Genomic DNA, 20,356 nt, shown 5'->3' with positions numbered 1-20,356 from the left:
TGGCACATGCAGATGTCCTCACCTTCATATGTTTTAGAACACTTTGCAGTCCAATTTCCATCACGCTTATCCCAAGTGGGGTCACAAGGGATTCTGGTGCCTACTTCCAGCTGTCTAAGGGCAAGAGGCGGGGTATCCGCCGGTCCATCGCTGAGCAACACAGAGACAGACAGGACAAACAACCATTCACACACACACACTAACACCAAAGGGCAATTTCGGGAAGCCAATTAACCTAAACCTAATTTTAACAAACTGGTTGTTAAAATGGTGTTAAAAATCTGTACTCTTTTCATTCCAAAAGTATGCACTGCTTTTGTTTTGGTCCATCATACAGATTCTGTGAAATAGATCAGTATTTACGATTTTACTGAGATAAAATGTGAAAAAGACTAAGGATACCACGTCAGTGACGGAGTAACATTTCTTACCAGTGCCCCTCACTGGCATGTAAATGTTAAAATGTGATGCATTGGTGATGTGTGTGACTGTCAGGCCTGTCAGTATGTGTGTGTGAAGGCTTTCAGGGGTCAGTGTGATGCCACTGCTAAGCTCTCTGGTTGGCTGAGCCCATCTGTCACTCAAAACTTGGCCAACCTCTGGCCCAGTCACCAGTCAGCCGTATCGGTGCTTTGACAGAATTATGAAGATTTCTGGCCGTTACTCATCGGCCCAATTGAATTACAAGCAGCACCTTGTTCTGTGCAAGGCTTTTTAACGGCTGATTTAAGGAACTTGCACTTCTCCTTGAACGTCACACACACTGCCTGCTTGAATGAGAGTTAGCATGGCTTTTGCAGAAGTGAAACTTTATTGCCTTCCTTTTCATACAACTCTTGCTTTGATTGATTTTTGATTGAGTTATTCTCAGTTTGTTTGTGCTTTTTGGAACTTAATATGCCACCAAGGCTTTTGTTTTCATCACACCGTTGCAGCAGTTTACTGCGAATTATTTGCTTCACAGGACGTCTATCCTGCGTCATTTCTCCCCACAGCACTTCACATCTGCTGTCATTTCATTACAGACATTTATCTGACACAATGTGCCTGCCAAGACACTCTGGATAAATCAAACTGTTATTTAGTCTGCTTCCCCGCACCTGAGTGAAAGCAAAAGGCAGAAAATGGTCTTATTTTCTCTTTCCAGCAGTTATTTTTATTGGTGCAGCCAGCAGCTCAGTAAGTCTGTTTATCACTAAACATATTCCCAGTCAAAGAGCATCAGGTTTCATTGAGTTGGTGTGTGCTCAGCAGGTACAGTGCATTTATGCAGTCTGCCCTAGCGATCAAACAGAACCTGCATCTGAATAACTCTTTTTTTTCCAATCCAAAGCCACTTTGGCAGGTTGCTACTCGTTAGACCTCCAGTTTCCAGTCTCCCTACTGCCTCTGTGCTTCTTTGACTGAATGACAGGGTTTGCTATTTCTCTCTTTTTATATCTCTCTGTTTTTATGTCTTATTTGATTGTCTACATGCTACAGTTCCAATTTTGCCACCCATTCCTTTTGAATACGGTGATGGTATACATGCAGTTGAATCTGCACTAAACAGCTTAAGAAAAACTGTTGGTCCCACTATGAAATACAACTAAATTAGACTGTACTATATAGTGTTAAAAGCAAGATCTATGGAATAGTAGTTAAATACAATACCTTGCAAAAGCAATAATGCCCCTTGTTGTTCTGTTATGATTAAACCAATTCAGAGTGTTGTAATGGGAAATCATGTAATTGACCAAAATAGTGTAGTAATGGGAGTTTGTGATAAAATTAATTATATGTGGGTTTTAAAAATTTTATGAATATAAAATAAAGTTGTTTGTGTTATATACCTGACGACCAATAAAGAAATCAGACAGACCAGATAGATATAAAGTTCTAAAGTTAAAACATAATTTTATTATGAAACAACCTATGAAGAAATGTTCTAGCCCTCATTTAATAAAAAAAAGTTTTATGGCACATGGCTTTCCAGTAGTGCTGTAGTCAAGACCACAGCAGTGGAGACCAAGACAAGTCCAAGACCTTTAGAGGCCAAGACCTCATTTAGTCTTGGTCTTGGTGTTGTTCTCTGCCTCAAAAGGTCTTGGCATGGTCTTGAAACTCCTTGGTCTCAGTTGGTGTGGTCTTGAATACAACACTACTTACCACCCTAACTACAGGGTCTGACACAGTAAGCAGTAATTAAAAAAAAGAGTGAAGATAACCGTAGATTCTGGGGAGATTCAATGATTTGTTGTGTGTTTTAAAACTCTGGTCCTTATGGAAAAGTAGCACAAATAAGAAAACTACTATTGCCAGAAAGCTCATAATTGTCCCATTTCATTTTGTTCATCAGCCATTTAGGGTAGAGATGGTGCTGTGGTTAGGTAGGTGAAATTCAAGTTTCTGTACTTCATTCTGAAATGATCCTAGAAAAGCCGGTCAAAGTTGATGTTAATAGAGTTGGATCTTAAACCCCTAACTGGAGATAAAACTGTTTGAAGCTACAGAAGATGTGATGCCAGAGCTTGAAATGTTTTGCAAAGAATGTTGTAATGAATTAAGGTAAAACATTCGTAGAAAGATACACCAAACTACTACCTGTAAAGGGTGAATATTTGCTATAATGAAGTATTTTCTGAAGACGGTTGAATAAAAAATATGCAGCACACTATTAATTTCTTTCATTTTTGTTTTTAATTCAGACTCTCTGTTTATCATCCATATGTCAAGCTGCAAATTGGAAAATTTCAGTCAACTCCTGGGTATGTGGGCCACCCACAACTTGATTTCACTTTAAGTGCTTCTTGTTTCTATTTCTTTGTCTCTCCGGCTCCATAGATTTTCTTCTAATATTGGTCCCAGTCTGTCCACATGTCTTCCTGTATCTGTATATCTGTGGAAAAAGTAACCCACCCTTGGATTTTGGGTCTCTATCTCCAAGGTGACCTAATCTTCAACAATCCTGGAACAGTGGTGCTCCTGTTGAAACCCAGCATGTTACAGCACTGTAAACACCAGTATCTGCACAAGGCTGCTTCACTTTTACTGAAGGAGCTTCAATACACGTCAAATGATATGAATTTGTGACACTGTGATTGCGCAATGGTAAATCTTTCTGCATTCATTCAAGGATTAAGGCATCAGATAGTAGCCTACACTGCAAAAATTATCTAAAAATTACTAAAAATGTCTTAAAACAGGTGTTATTAACCTTTGCCAATGGAATTACTATTTTTACTCTCAAAATAAGACAATTAGGCTACGTTCACACTGCAGCCTGAAGTGACCCAATTCCGATTTTTTTTGCCCATATGTGACCTGTATCTGATCTTTTTATGACAGTCTGAACGACACAGATCGGATTTTTTCAAATGCGACCCAGGCCACTTGGATATGTGGTCCTGAATCCAATACGTATCTGATCTTTTCAAATGCGACCTGTGTCTGTACGGCCAGGTCGCATTCATCCGACCTACACGTCATTGATACTTGACAAATGTTACTAAACGTTACTAATCTGCGTCCTACTAAGCGGAGGTGGGAAAAACTAACAACCATGGCAGAAGATAACACAGAGAGCAGTCAATGGAGAGAAAGTGAGGTTGCTGACTTAATTTATATTTGGAAAGATAGCTCGATTCAGACCAAACTCGAAGGGTCTTACCGGAACCGGGTCTTTCTTTTTGATCTTCTTAAAAAGATTCCGTTCGTAATGTGCCTGCTCCTGTTGGAGAATAACTTAAAGAACGCAATATGCGCTGCGGTACTACGAGTCATGTTTACTTCCGCAAACACTGAGGACGCTTGCTACATGTGACGTCATCGCGTCCTCGAGTGCGCATGCGGGACACTTCGGTTGAACACTTTTAGTTCACACAGTAGATCACATACAAGTCGCATATACTTGGAAGTGTCAACGGACACGCAAAAAAATCCGATTTCACAAAAAAATCGGAATTGAGCATTAAGGCCTGCAGTGTGAACGTAGCCTTAGATATTATGCACTTGAAATAAGACAATGCAATTGTTCTTTCTTATCTTAAATGTAAATTGTCTTGTTCCTTTGGCAAAGTGTCTCATTTACCTCCTGAATTCAAGAAAACATACTCTTATTATAAGAAAAAAATGACTTATTGAGATTATATTTTTTGGCTGTGAAGTAAGAATGTGTGTGCAGTTCTGACTGCTGGTACTGGATCAAGTAGTGCTGTTGGCATGAGCAGGGCCATGCTGTTAACCTCTTTGCCGGTCAAACTGATCTCCCCCTGTCTGTCCGTCTCATTGACCCAATGCACACTCTCACACAGACACACATGTAAACCTGTCCTTTCTAATCAGATTTCCACTGAAGTGAAAAATATTTAGCACTGTCCAATCACTACTATTGAAAGAGTCAAAAGCATTGAGAGAATATTTCTTTTCTCTGAGCCCAGTCAGTGGAAGACAAACCCTGATTCAGATTTATTAATCTCACTGGTTCCCTGCTGTCACCAGATCAGATTTCACTAGGTTCTCCACCATCTTTGAGTTTCATCATATCCTTTTATGTTAGAAGGGTTTCTCTCTCACAAAGCCTCTGCTCTGTGTGCATGCCCTTATCTGACATAGTTGTATAGTGTGGTAGTTACGTCATGTCAGAGGGCCCCATAACGCAGTCATTGAGAAATAAATCATTCTAAGCTTAAGCATTTTTGTTTTATGAGATGTTGTTTTTTCTGCAAAGGAAGATGTAAGGGTAAGTCAAGCACTGGAAATGGACAACAAGCTTGACAGATGCCCTCGAATTACAGCTTTTTGTATATTTTGCTATTCTGTGGTAGAGCGTCATGATATGATGAGACAGAAATGTCACTCTGAAAGTGCTGTCAGTAGTAAATGCTGTTTCATAATCTTTTATTGGCTCTTTGTGTAAATGTGTAGTCATAAATGTGTAAACAGGGAAATCCATGCTACAGTAAGGAACACCTGGCCCTGTCTGCAGCCATAACAAACAGCAGGAGGGGATTAAGACTACATTTGTATTTATGCCAGCTTGTTGTATGCACTCTGTCTTCGCTTTTTTTTCCTCTAAAATCTACCATGTAATGCGACATTGCTGCTTGGCATGGATTCACGCTTGTAAGTTAGTTTTTCTTCTTTTTTGCTCTTTCATGAGATGTTCCCACTCACCCATGTGTCCCTCATTAAGGTTACGGCCTGGGACGGGCCTGCAGTAATATCCAGCACTTTGGAACTCATCTGCGAGCTGACCGAGTCAGAGATAATGTAAAGAGGTGGATACATTTGGCAAACTACTGGACATAAAGTTCGAAGCGTCTACAGTAAGAATTCATTAGGTGGAGGACTGATGGGAGAGGGGTCTCTGCTTGACCTCTTTTAGAGCTTGTGGCTAAAGGACAATTAGTGAAATTAGAAAACAGTTTATGCATATTTTTTTTATTCTTTCTGAAAATGTTTTCCTTTTTTTCTATGACAGAATCGGATCTCCTTTAGGGGGTTAGAAACTCAAAAACATATGATTTGAGCACATCTACATCACCTCCTATAGGTTCTGACTTTTCTTGGTGTGAGAGTTGTGACATTCGCAAAAAACTGAATCCAAATAAATGCTTTTTGATAAAGATGATGAGAACTGAATTGCATCAACCCTCTAATAATTTTCTTTTTCTTATTTTCAGCAAGTTGCACCATATGGGCAGCAGTCGATGGGGGGATTCAGCAGGGAGCAGCAGGGAGGGCAGCAGGGAACCCCTCCGTATTTCAGTCCTCCTCAACAAACTCCCACAGGCCCATCCCAGAGTTCCTTCCTGCAACCTCGACCCCTTCCACAGCAGGTACTCTCCTACACTCTGCACCTTCATTAGTAAGATAAAGATGTAGGTTCTAGCCATGATCATCTCCCCCTATGCTATTACATAAAAATGAAAGTATTTCATAGGCTGGTGTTCCTATCCTTGCTTGACGTCACATCAATGGAATACCTTACTCTGTTAATTTATGCCACACTCTGAAATGAATCGAACATTTATAATACAATGACTATTTACTAATGTTTAGGTTTAAAGGGGTTTAATAAGACACTGCTTTAAAATCCCAGATATTTTTCATCATGTTGTTATGGTTGTAGGTGAAAGTATTTAGGGTTTACTACTGTCATAGGAAGCATCAGTTAGCACAACTTTCAAAATAAAAGCACTTTTAGTTTGAATCATTTAGAATGTGAACATAAACTCTGATTGGCAGTAGCTTTTCCAGTTTCTTTTCTTTGAACATAAATGCATAACTATGTTTTGATGGGGTAGATAATATACCCATTCATTCTCCAAATATGTTACATCAACTTTTTGTATAGTGTGTTAGAAAAAAAACACTCTTTTTGATATTATGTGTTCAAATCCTCTTAAGAACCTCTACAGCAAGGTAGTCTTATATACAGACTAGATGGTATGAATTCTAATGTGAATTTGCTTCATTAGAGATTGGACTTTCATTCATGGTAACTATTGGAAAATATACTTTTGGATAAAATATCTCTTGAAAATCTCAATTACAAAATATTTTTTTAACTTTAATTATTTACATGTACACTTTTTTTTTACAGCTGTAGTTGTATAGGTTTCCTTTTTATTAAACAAAATCACATTCAAGTAAAATATTAGTAATCCATTTGTAGAAATGTCATATTATGTTTGTATTTATAATCAAGGTTATCATACTATGTGATGCCTGACATAACCAAAGTTAAATATCTTATCTGAACTCATCAAAACTGTGTTTTTAATTCAATAAAGAAGGCTGGTCCTTCCAAGATCGGCGTTTTTACCATAAAAGGTCAAAACATAGTTGAAAAGAACGTACACATGTATATAATACATTATATAGTACATGATTCAATTCGGGCCTGTCTCAGTGCTTCCACACATGTTGGAAATTTCGTATGCACAAATGTCCATCACATGTAAACCCAATTCTCAAAACAACAAAGGGTCTGGAGTGCAGATACAGATCGAGACTTCTCCTTCCAAGTTTCCAGCTGCTTTTCTGTGAAACATTTCCAGCCTGTAGCTGGAGTTCAACGAGTCGTGTTTTTGGAGTTAAGTGAAGGCTGCCAATGTGTTTCTCATCCTCTCTTAAGCAAGAGGGATCTGGTAGGCTGTATGGAACAACTGCGGGCCATAGCCCCGGCACCGAGTCATTACAGAGGAGAATAAAAATGAACGGGAGAAGAAAAAGGAACAAGATCGGCAAGACTGCAACAGAATTAGGCAGGAAAGAAGAGATCAGATTAGGCAAAAGTGGAAACAGGGTAAACTTTAACAGCCTTGTCCAGAGAAGTAAGCTTGAGTTTTTATTTTATTCTGGCTGTATAAGCATTAAACCTGATAAAGCTTGTTAAAGTCAGTAAATATTGGCTTTGACAGTCCACATTTCCCATTGCACATTACTGCAAATGCATGACAAGTGCCAGTATGTAAAAAGAACAAAATGAGCTTTAAGCTATCACAATGCTGATGTAAACATTTTTGAGTTTGATATTTTTACAAATTTGCCAAAAAATAAAACTCAACTCCCAACTGGTTCATTGATCTGAATGATTTAGTAAAATACCTATAGATCGAATAAATATAAGATAAAAGTACAAAATATACAACAAAAAAAAGAACAGTATTACCTGCTACATGTCAATGTCTAGGCAGGATGTTTCCAGTGTAATATCGTGATATAAACCTCATTAGAGCCTTTAGACCTGACTCAGACTTGTTGAAAAAATTCTTGTAAACAGCTTTCAATTCGATCGACAGCTTCAGATCAGATTTGTTCCAGGAAAACTGCTTTCATTTTAGTCCATCGATACAAAATACCTTTTGAAACTCCTCATTGCTTTATATTTACTTAACAATGAAAGTGATTATGTGTACAGTACAGTAAAACGTCTACTTGCCAAGTGTTAAACCAGAACAAAATTACCTGTTTTCAAGTTCATACTTTGCTGATTTTGATTATGTAACAAGAATTTATCATAATTTGGGATCTATAGTAATGGAGTCCAGTACTCACATAAAAGGAATGTGGTGTTTTTGTTTTTAGGCCCATCCTTACAATATTTTGTTGCATGTTCAGTTTTTGTCCAAAATGTATTTTATAATTACATATATAGTTTAGTTTTATACTATATAAGCTGATGCTGAAGGAATTTTAATTAACAGAAAGGTAAGAAAAAAAAGTATTTTTATAAGTGGCAATTGTCAGTTAACATAAACAACCACAGCAACATCCACCACAATCACAAAGGCAGGTAGTCACAAGAAGGAAACTATAAATCTTAGCACAGTTATTTACCTACTATTCAGCCAAAGTCGTTTTGTCTCTTACTCTTCTTTCCTCACCTAATGCACACACACGCACACAAACCATACACCCTATTGAGTAAACATTATTCACTCTAACAAGCAGAGGGTAGGATCTATGGCCACATTGACATTCTCCGACAGTAATGGTGTGTTTTCATCATTGCTGATGATACGGGGCCAATTCACCCACGTTGACATTTATACACCAGGTAGTTCAGCCCGAACACACTGATTGGCCCGAGTCTCATTCCACCTGTGCTGGTAGATTACTGATTGGTTACTATGCCAACCTCTGAGGAGCCTAAGGAACAGACTTCCTGTTGTTTCTCATTGTAATGCATGTGCAGAATTTTTTTATTTCAATCAAAATCCACATTTGCATCGGAGCTGCATCCTGCTGCGTTTACCTATAATCAAGAAACCCTTCCTGTGGTATACATTACAGCTATAAAGCGTTTTCAGCCCCGGAAGCTCAGCAGGCGATATGTATGAAACCCTTGCTTCTATCTGAATGCCAATAAATTTGCACCTTTTCTTTAACTAAATAAGATCTGGATTTCCTTCTTTCCAGTTTTTCTAGTTTATGATCTGACTTACCAATCAGTTGTCCACCTCCTCCTAGACTTCAGGCACGTTTTGTGGAAAAGGAAATGTAGACCAGAACATTTTTGACAGAAAATAAAAAGCCCAATATTTGTCTCTAAATCTAAACGTTGATTCCTACACTAAAATAATGACTAAATTCAAATAATAGTTCATCAAAAAGGGAGATTTTATACATGATACGCCTGCCAGTACAATAGTACTGGGTTCCTAAATTGTTCATTTATTGAGGATTTTATCGGAAATAAATACCAGAAATTATCAAAATGTAATTAAAAAGGATTAAAAAAGCTCACGTCTGAAAGTTTGGGCAAAAAGATGCTTTTTGTCTGTGCAAAAAGATGCTTTGAGTGTGGTATTATTAGTTGTATTTTTCTGCTCTGAAACAGTGTATTTGTCCTATTCAGCGTTGACATGTGTGTTTCTGCTTGTGTCTGTGCATACACTAATCAGGCAGGCGTGGTGCCGCAATTCTGAGCTGTGAAAAGGTCAAATGGTGACCTTTGCCTGTGATTTCTAGGCTGAAATGAAACATGATGTGAGCCGCACAGAACGGATTACACACACGCACCCGTGCACAATTGCAAGCACACGCCAGATTACGATGTCATTGTGGTTTTGACCCATGTTTTCTGACCCTACATTACTCTGAGAAATCCAAGCTGAAAAGTTCTTTATTTTGTTTTTCCGGCGCTCTCAGCAGTTCGTTTTCCCCCTACTCCACAGCCATTAACCCCAGCCAGAGGACATCCTCCTGCTGATGGAACCATTCCAGCTGCCTTTGACACATAGTTTGCTGTACAACAACCACTATTTGCTGTTTTTGTAGCAAAATGGAGCGAAAATGCCTTCCTTCTTTGATTGTGTTGCCCTATTGTGACCTCATCTGATTGCAAGAAGCAAAGCAGGATTTTAAAAAGAAAATTTTCTTTGACATCAGTATTTATACAGAAAATGAAAATGTATGTAACAGCTTAAAGGCAGATGATGGTAAACTGCTGGATATCAAAACACTTGACTGGTTGAGTAAAGCAGATATTTTTGAAATGGTGATGGACAAAGAGAGTGTGGATATTTATTTAAGTAACCAACATAATTCCAAAAAAAAAACAAATTCCAAGTTTGAAGACGTTTCATTTCACATCCAGGAAGCTTTTTCAATTCAAAATGTCAGAAATAGCTTTGAGTTTAAGGCTTTATGCAGTAGCACAACAGGAATGCAATATGCTGGTGAAGATTCTCACCCTTCCAGGTCATAGTAAAGCCTTGAGCTCAATGCTTTTTCTGACATTTTGAATTAAAAACGCCCCCTGGATGGGAAGTGAAACATCTTCAAACTTGGAAACAGGGTCCAGTAGATTGTTTTTTAACTTTTTTGGAATGACTATGACCTGGATGACTGAGAACATTCACCAGCATGACTGACATAATCCAACTACAGTGCTGTGCATAATGTCTTCTCTCCTTACAGACGTCCTCTTCTATTGCAATTCACAATTCAGAGTTCTGTAAAATGTAGAAATTAATATAATAGTTCTATATCATCTAATTTATTCTGTTTGGACACCATAGTATACTGGACGAACACAAATAAATGCTTTTTATCTAATATTAGAGCAAGTTTTTAGATAATAACAAAAGTCCAGGTGAACATAACAAAATTCTAACCATTTACTAGATATATGACAGTGTAAACCATCTCATGGGCTAAGAAAACTATTTGCTTTCTTGTAGTTTTTCACAGCCTCTTTTATGAAAAAAGTTCCCAATCATCATATGAAACACAAAAAACATGATAGTTTAAAAAAAAAATGCTTTCAAAAAAATGATTTAATCCATTAAGGGGAAAAATCTGTTTAAACCAGGGAAGTACTTTGTAACTAAATCATTGCCCCTAAAGCATAATAATGTGTTCCCCTACCTGTTGCTGCAACCACTGCCATCAAATATTTGTGAGAACTGGCAATGAGTCACGTTATCAGTGTTTGGAGCTTTGGCCCTGTCTTCTTTCAGAATGTTCTAACTCTCCTATTTTGAAGGTTTAGGTAATGTCACAACATGTTACAATTAAAAACGTTAAATATGTCAACCAAATTACTTGATTTAATTTGGATTTTTGAAAATCTCCTTAAAGATAATCGGTTGGAGAGCAGAGCAAAGAACCAAAGCAGCCCCAGATCATGGCACTTCCACCACCATGTTTTACTGTAGGTATGATGCTCATATTAAGTTAGTTTTCTATCACTGTCATTAAGTCTGCATATTATTATAACCAAAATGATCACAGTATTCTTAGGAACCATGACATGGAGATTTGTACGATGAGGTTTTGTCTTTGAAGCTCTTCCTCAGAGACTATTTTGCTCATTTAAAGGATGAATTCTTCTTTTGCTATCTAGTGCTTTAAATGTTTTTCAATTTGGACTGTACAGATAAACTATTAATAGCACTTTCAGAGTATTTTTAGTTACAATTTTTGTTTTCTCCATCGTAATTTGGCTCTTATTTGAGTCCCAAGGCTTTAAAATTGAATTTCTTACTCTTTTCAGAGCAACTGATGGGGATTACTCTGTTTCTAATCTGTTTCTGACTTTTTATCAATCAGGGCAGGATATATTGATTTTTAAAGAACCTTTAAAATTGCAAATAAATTCATACATGATGTATCTTTTGACAAAAACACCCTGAATACAAATATTTTATATGTAAAATTTGTGACTGTTCTCTATGTTGGCTTTGGATACATTTTAACGGAAGGATAATTTGATTGTTTTTGAGAGGTTTGTAATATCAGGAAGATGATATTTTATGGCCTATACAGCAGAGCTGGCTCTGTGGACTAAAGAGAGGAGAGAAGCGAATTACTTTGGCCACCTGCCAGACCTACACTTGTAATGTTGTTTTGCCTTTGATCAGCTTTTCCTTGGAGCACACACCATTTAATTTTCATTGAGAAACAGTCTGTTAAACTGATATTTATAGGCACATAATGTTTAACAGAATTTAGCCGTACCTTGTTCTGGCGTTGTTTAGAATCTGTGGCACATCAAATGGGGTTTTTGAGTTTGAGGTTAGATTTTCACTGCTGGTCTTTGGGAAAAAAAAGCACTCAGCTATTTTTTTTTTTTTTCACTTTTCTTTGGAAATGGATCCCAACTGCTCTATTGACTTTTACCATTTCCTCTTCCTGTCTGAGAATGTGCCCCAGGGACCGGTGCTTTAGCATAGATGAACTCTGAGCTGATTGGAGGGGACATGCTCACTTTGCAGGGACTTGCACAGATATAAGCTGTTTTTTTTTTGCAATTTTTATAACAGGTACAAGCTGACAAGAAAATCAGACAAAGCGCGTTTACTGGTGCAGCACCTTTCATTCATGCATAATTTAATATGATTTGCAGCACCATATTTTTTTTATTTTTTATACATGCAGTAAAGCGGGTGCATCATAAGTTGCCAAACTTAAAAATTGAAAATGGGGCACATTAAATTTTTTTATCATCACTGCTGTATTTTATTTTTTTTACCTGTTTTGGAAAAAAATAAAAAATAACTGCAAACAGAATATCTTTCCAGGAAAAATTGCGTGAATATTGTCTATTTCGGAGATCTGACAAGGCACATATACGAGGATCTTATGCACATGACTGCGTCATTTATGGCCTATTAAGAATGTTTTTAAATGATTCAAGCAGGTGTTGACGGTGATCAAGCTAAACAATTGCACTTTAATTAAGTCCCAAATTACTATATGAAAGCATAATGGACCAAGCATGTTAAAATATCTGTTGTTTGAAGAGCTCAGTGTAAAAGTTCTAGGCTCTCATTGTGTAGTTTCCCAAGTTGTGTCTCAATTCACCTTCTATGTAAATGCTTTTGACAAAGTAGACACATCAATCACCTTTGAGTAAAAAATCTTGGATTAAGTCTTTGGCTCGCCTGCTAATTTTAAGGAGACTATTGCTTAAAATAGTTATTCCTGAGTGACAAGTTAAACATGCTGACTTAGTTACAGTAGCATTAGCCTTAGTTCACATGGTCGACCTTTCCTGACTTCTCTGTCATCCATCTCAAATTGTGCCGTGCTGCAATACACACTGAATGCATGTAGGATTTGTTCATGCATCCAGACAGCCTCCTCTCTTATTTTGAAGATAACAGATCTGCATTACTCTTCCTGTGTCTGACCTCCAGGTCTTCAGAAATGTACATAACTTCCATCCATCATCCATGAAAAAGAGACTGGATCCCTTTCTCTGGCAGTGACAGATTGCATTCTGTTTCAAACATTGTTCTCTAGCTGAATTAAAACAATTTTGCTTGGGAAACAGGACCAAGATTCTACTGAAACTACAGTGTAAAAATCTTTTAAATCTTCTAAAAATTCATTGCCAAAGTTGCAGCTTAGCCTGGTTTTAGCAGTAATCACTCTTTCAAATACAGCTGGGTGTGAAAATGAGCTTTTTCTTTTACTAAATAAAAATATAATTTGAAAAGAGAATTTGGATTTACAGTAATTATTTTTACTTTATATTGAAACTCGTTTGATGATCTTAGACATTGAAGTTAAAGCAAAATAGATAACACTCACTGTACAGTAAAGCTATTTTTACCTCTGGATGTATTTTATTTCATGATCATTCAGAAACTCTGATTTTGCGCTTAAAAAATAAAATTTTAATGGATATTAAAACAAGGATCATATAAATCCTTGATTTAACTTAATCTTAGTTGTATAGCAGTGACTAAATCTGTGTAAAAACCATAGGATGCCTACATTTTAGTGCATCAGTTGTATGACTTCCAAAACTCTCATTATTTCTGGTGTTATTTCCCATTTCCTGTCTGTCACTTTTAGCCCCCCAACTGGCTGCAGCAGCAGGCCCCTTCCCTCACCCCATCCACCCACCCCCACTTTTAATCACACCAGGTTAATTAAAAGGCCATCGTGCCTTACTTCGACCCACCCCTCTGGCTTTATTACCCCCTCGTCATATACTTGCTCTGCTGCTTCAGCCACCCCTCACCGCACACACACACTTTCAATCACACAGACATAGGAGATCATCTTGGCAATAGTGAAGAAGGCTAAAGGGACAAAACAGAGGAAATGAGAGACAGGAAGGAGTGTGTGTGTGTGTGTGTGTGTGTGTGTGTGTGTGTGTGTGTGTGTGTGTGTGTGTGTGTTTAAGTAGGGGCAGTCGAATAGGACTGAAACAAAGGTTTGCAGGTGGTTATGTGTGGAGGGGGAGTGCCCAAAGTTCAATGTCATTAATTGGTCAGCATTTGAATATTAAGTGAAGGAGTCTGTTAATTAACGGGATAATAAAAGTGCTGCTGGGTGGAAGGGGGGGGGTGGGTGCAGGGAGGGCCGGGTGGGTTGAGGGTGGCAGAGAGGGGGAGAAAGGGAGGACAGGCTGTGAAAATGGAGGGCATATGGTTAGATAGTGAGGAGGAGGCAGAGAGAGGGAGCGAGGCTGGGCGCGAGGTGATAAGAGGGAGAGAGACGTCCGTGGGTAAAGGTCTGGCAGTGGTAATTTGCGGAGAGCCGCGTTAATTGTCATAACCTTTTAAATGGCAGAGTTTATCGGAGTCCTCTAAATGTCCTCGCGTATCGCCACGGCAACCCTGGGCCTGCTGCATTCTGATTGGCCAACACATATTAGCACTTAAACTTGATGAGTTTTTAAACCAAAAACTAAATGTGAAACAAAAATATACACGTTCATATATATATATATATATATATATATATATATATATATATATATATATATATATATATATATATATATATATATATATATATTATGTATGCAATAACAACACTGCGTGTTGTAGTGTGTGCATGTGTGATATTGTTTCTCTACACAATGGTTTTATTTTAGCTCTTTTTACCTTAACATTGACTGACATTTGCTAATTGCTCAGCCAGGATTTTCCATAGTCTTTTTTTCCTTTTCTTTCTTTCTTTTTTTTTTTTTGATTTATGTTTGTTTTTAACTGCAGAGCTGCAATTCAAATGCAAATGAACAAGAACGTGAGAGGTGTTTTGGAACGGTTAGGACAATCATAATGGCTCAAAAATATCTGCGTGTGTGTGTGTGTGTGGTGGGGGGTGATAGTGAAGCGGCACCCTAGGGGCCTCATTTAGCTGCCATTTGTTAGGAAATGCCGCTACATTTGTTCCTGGATGCAGACTTCACAGACTGAAAGAGAAACAGACAGTACCCCCAAAAAAATGTGTCACAGTCAAAGTCACGCCTGCAAAACTGCCGTCGTCTTTCAGTTCTCAGGCAAAAGTCCTGTGGGTGTAAAACCAGTTCTCATGGTGTGCCAAAGTGAGTTGAAGTGAACGGGCAGTAGGACTGGTCGTGACAGGGACTTGCAAAGCCCGTGTGAAGTGAAAATGGGATTTTATGTGATTGCCTTGTGTAGAAGAATAAAAGCGAAACCTCGGCAATGTTAGCTCCATCTGACATCATCCCTGAGGGAAAGCCTGTACAAATGCAGAGGAGTATGTGAAGTCAATTTGTGCATATTAATTTCCCTCTGAGTTTGTGTATTTCTCCTTATAATAAAAAAACTATTGTAGTGGTTAGTGGTTATGTGTGAGTGTGGATCTTGTGTCGGATCTCTGGACCTTTCTTGTCTCTTGGAGCTAAAGGTCAGGAGGATTGCTGAGATAGAATCAAATCTGAAGGACCAACCTCTAGAACAGGCTCTGCTACAAATGGAGCTATTAAGATAATGCAAAGAATATGTGCAAACTCACACACATCCTCACAGACACGAATCAGTGTTAAAAATATATCAACACAGATAAAGGTGTTGTACACATCTTTCCTCCATCTAACGGTAAGCTTTTCCGGTTACATGAGGCGACAGTTGATCAGATTGTTTTAAAGGCTGATTCACAACGTAATGTGTTTGCAAAAATCAGAATTTAAAAGTAGTATTAAAAACATTCATAAAGGGGTTAGAAATACAACATGTTAGAGCCAGGACCTTTTTTTTGTAGTTGTAGAAAGAAGCTGAAATCAGTTTGCTCATTTCAGGCTGATTGGTGTGTGATTGTGTGAGTATCTGCACGTCTGAACCGAAGCAGGCTGTTGAATATGGATGTCCCCCCTCCCCACCCCTTCTTAATGGGAAAAAGCTGTTTTGTATTATGTTTTTTGTTCAGAAATGATTTTAGCACATTTCTCTTGTCAACAGCTTTGCCGATAAAAAGTTAAACAAGTATTTATATGCATTTATATGGTAATGACAGAGAATAAAGACCCATTAGGAAACTTTTTTCAAAGACTTTTATTTATATAATTCTGTAGTTGTTAATAGTTAACTTGGACATTAGAGGAATCCTGATTATTAGGTGAGGAAATCTTTGTTTTGTTGCAGTCAGCTTTTATATAAGTGGCATATTCAATTAAATTCAATTCAGTTTATTTGTATATTTATTCACAACATGTCATCTCAAGACACTTTACAGAGACTATTCAGCCAGATCACACAGTCAGATTGGTTTCTATCTAAGGAAAACCAAATGTTTGATGAGACAGCTGTACTTACTTAACAGTGAAGGGACATTATCCATGTTTTTTTTTAGAAAGGTCAGCTCTGCACATCAAGAACCCATTTCATTGCATTTGTTTATGGTTATTATGATAATTTTCTACTTGTAACCCATGAAAAACAGCATACAGAATACTACATTAAACGATTGCAGACATGCACAATTTTAATTACAGAAATATATCTGATATCTGCTTAAAGGTTTGTTTTTTTTATAAATATGGTTTTTATCTGACAACTGAGCCTCATAAGTTAAGATTTATTTACTTTAAGTATATATTAATATATCTCCTAAGGTACGGTTGCAGTCATTTCCTGGTGAAAAGTGAGGCTTGCTCTTAGTTTTAGGAGTCGTCTCACAAACTAACCAGCTTCCACGTGACCCCAGTATCTTCTTCAACATTTATGTTATGTCCCATACAAGGTTTTTTTGGTAAACTGCAAGGGGGACTTGCAGAAATATAGTAAAATGCTCAAATTTGTCCTATCAGAAATTTTTCCTACTGCAGCATCTCAGCTACTTCTTTGTTTTTAATTAGCTTTCAGGTGATAATGATGCTCCGGTCTTGATATAGTATGTAGTGCAATGCTTTTTCCATTTTAAGATGATGGTTCGATTAGCGTGTTGTAAAATGTACCCTAATGTACCCCAAATCTACCCTAATCCTACTTTAAACTGCCCTTAACTAAGCTGTTGTGATGTATACATTTTCTTCCACACTGCTAATATACATCATGTTTTCTTTCCTTTGATAAAATTCCAGTAAGTCTGTGTCAAAATGTGAAGTTTGAATCATATGATTAGTTTGGAAAGGCACTGTATGTAAGATGTATGTGAGATTAGGTAGTGTGTGTGTGGTTACCTTTCTTAAAGAGATGCAATTAAACTTAATTTTTAATGAATATTAATAGCATTAGCATGGTATTTGGTGGAGATTTGCATCTGCCAAGGTGAAGGGAAAGAGAGATTACTAATTTGTTTGCTAATCATGAAAGGAGCAGTGGAGGCAGGAAGAGATGCGGAAAGAAAGGATTGATGCGGTGCTGACGAAGACATATAGAGAGAAAGTGAAAGATATTCCAAAGATTACAATTGGAAAATTCATTTAAGAAGAAAGGTGTAAAACGGAAATCCTTCAACCATCAGAGATTATTGTGCTGTCCTCACAACACGTGACCATGTGAAGCAAGACAGCCAGCGAACAACGTCAAAAAAGTTCTCCACACAAGGCTTGCTTTTCTTGCATTCTCTGAAGAACCTTTATTCATAAATCTGGTTTTGATTTCTTTCTTGCATTTTGTAAAAAAAACTAATTAAACATCAACAGTTTCTGTTGCTTGCTTGCTGAAACGGGATTTTCCAGAGAAAAATATGTCAATAATATTTTCAAAGTGTGAGCACTCACTACCTAACCAAACTCTTTTTAGCTGTTTTAACATGGATTTCCTTGGACTAATTTTAAACTAAGAACTTATTTATTATCTTATTTATGTAATGTATTTATGTATGAATTTGTTGCTTTCTTTTAACAAAGGCAGGTCAATTATAGAAAATTGCGTTACTTTGATCTGCAAGAATTAAAGATATTCTGAAATTAAGCAAAATGAGGAAGTATTGTGACAATAGCGCAAAGTTTTGCATACTAAGCTTACCAAAGAAAAAGTGCTCAGAGCAGAATAAGGTTGTGCACCAGGGATTCAAATTTAAAAGCTACAAAATTAAAAATTACACATATGCTGCAAAAGTGTTGTTTCTTTCAGTCACATCTAATACTTAGTGTCAGAAGACAAAAGATGTAGTCTCATGCCAGTCAAAAATTAGCTTAACATCAGGGAATTTTGGTTATTTTCGTTCCTTCCTGTTTGTCATGGGCTGATATCAACAACTGCCAGTTTTTCTGCTCTTCTGTTCCAAGAAAACGAATTGAAACAAGCAGAGCATGTCGAGCGCCTCACCTGGCTCCCTCATCAGGAAGCGCGGATGGCAACAAGCCAAAGAACACTGAAAAAGGAAAATATGAAGCTGCTTGTTTGACATATAACTGTGTCCACATATGCTAACTTGCTGCAAGAAAATCTGAGCAATGCTCAAACAGTTAGCTTGAAAGATGGGTGATGATAAAAAGTATGTTTCAAAGGAGGTTTGCTGAAGTTTTTGAATCCAATAAAAACAACCATCTGTAAGGAAGAGCAACACATTTCTGCCTGCTGCCTGACTCGCTCACTTGTGCCTGATTTGAGTTGCTGGTGGAATATTGATTTACTTCTGCATAAAATCTCTCCGGCTCTATATATATTACACCACATTCAGCAGTCATCTATTCAATCAAATCTAATATTACACAGCCTTTCCACACAGCTGTCTAATAGCATTTAACTCACAGTTTGATTCCTGCATTCCCTCATGTACTTCAAACACTTTCCTTCAATATCCTTCATTCCCTTCCACTATGCCAAGATGAAGTCTTTTCAAAAGCACTGAGGATGAATGAGTGTCGCTGCGAATGTGTGTGCATGAAGACAGGATTAGCTGTGGCCTTAGGCTTTAGGTATGGAGTGGAGTGTATTTTAGAGGCTTCTAAATTAGCTAGGAAATGGGATTTTGAGACAATGGACATAAAAAAAGGCTCAAATAAAAGAACACACTCACTATACTCCTTCATTTGGTTTTGATGGTTTTTTTTTACTCTCACTTTTTCCAATTTAGTTTGAATCTTTTTTTTTTCCCCACTCAGGGATTCCCAATATCTGTTTCTTTTGCATCTAACATTTTAAAGTCTTCTCTCATCTCTTTTTGTATCCCCCATTTTCTCTGTTCATGATACATTTAACTGTTATGATGTAAGAACATGAGCGTAAACAGTAGTAAAAGGCTAACCTCACGTTGACCCACTTAAAACCCCCAGAGTACTGATACACACACACACACACACACATACACAGCCCTACACACAAACACTAGAGACTCAGGCCTGTGTAAATATTGAACTTGACTCAGCAGCCTCCTTTCTACTCTCAGTTCCCTCCGTGTGCGTTTTTGTCCATGGATCATCCACATGTGCTTCCACTCATCAGAAGGCCACCACACTTCTTCCTGTCCTCTCTACCTCCTGCCTTTATTTACCTGTGGAGGTGTGTTTGTGTCTACGCAGGCTTTCTGGTTCAAACACATCCAGCCATGTAATAAAAGCAATGATGTTGGGCATGCATCTATGATGTTTGTGTGCACACATAAATACAGCTTGCCTACTGGCTTGACACAGAGGCCAACATAGCTCCCTGTGTAAATCTAAAAAATAAACCATCCTCTATGTTGTGGTCCTGCTGTTTAGCAAGTCTCAGGCCCACCCACCTCTACCTGAATACCTACTGCTCTAACTGAGCCACATCTTCTAGCTACTAAATTGTTCACCCCTTGTTTTTGCTTTTATATATGCTTTTTTTTCTGAAATAAAAAAGAAATCAAATAATCTTTGTTTTTTGTTTTTTTACACTTTTTCCCCACTATTCAGTTCTTTTTTAATTTTTCAGGGGAAAAAAATCATTGAATGCACTTCTGCACAATGCGTAGGAGCAACTGGCAAAAATCACAAAAAAACAAAGGCTGGTCAAAAAACAAGTAGAGCAACTAGCTTATCTGCTAGGAAAGGTAGAATAAACGCTGGAACGCTTAACACAGGTGACAAAGACGACCTGGCAAAGAAGGCTGCAGAGGGAGAGGTTGAAATAGGCGAGGCAATTGGCAACATGACCGAGGTGAGCAATGTCAGGAAGGCTGATTGAAGAGGAATCCCAGGAAGTGAAGTAGTCTGAAATGAGAACAGAAATTAGTGCACCAAAAT

General features: G+C 37.7%; 1 protein-coding gene across 1 annotated transcript in view; it reads left to right on the top strand.

Annotated features, from left to right (window-relative positions):
* The window catches only part of LOC119790236 (AT-rich interactive domain-containing protein 1B-like), a 261,129-nt gene that overhangs the window by 60,806 nt on the left and 179,967 nt on the right, over nucleotides 1–20,356 (top strand). Inside the window, exon 3 of the mRNA XM_038295693.1 lies at nucleotides 5,664–5,819. Coding sequence (XP_038151621.1) covers nucleotides 5,664–5,819 — 156 coding nt within the window. The remainder of the gene's footprint in view (nucleotides 1–5,663; nucleotides 5,820–20,356) is intronic.

The sequence above is a fragment of the Cyprinodon tularosa genome, unplaced genomic scaffold, assembly GCF_016077235.1.
Source record: "Cyprinodon tularosa strain WSP-4 unplaced genomic scaffold, ASM1607723v1 ctg359, whole genome shotgun sequence".
Classification (NCBI taxonomy): domain Eukaryota; kingdom Metazoa; phylum Chordata; class Actinopteri; order Cyprinodontiformes; family Cyprinodontidae; genus Cyprinodon; species Cyprinodon tularosa.
The sequence above is the reverse complement of the archived record's forward strand: the minus strand, read 5'-3'. Positions and strand labels throughout refer to the sequence as shown.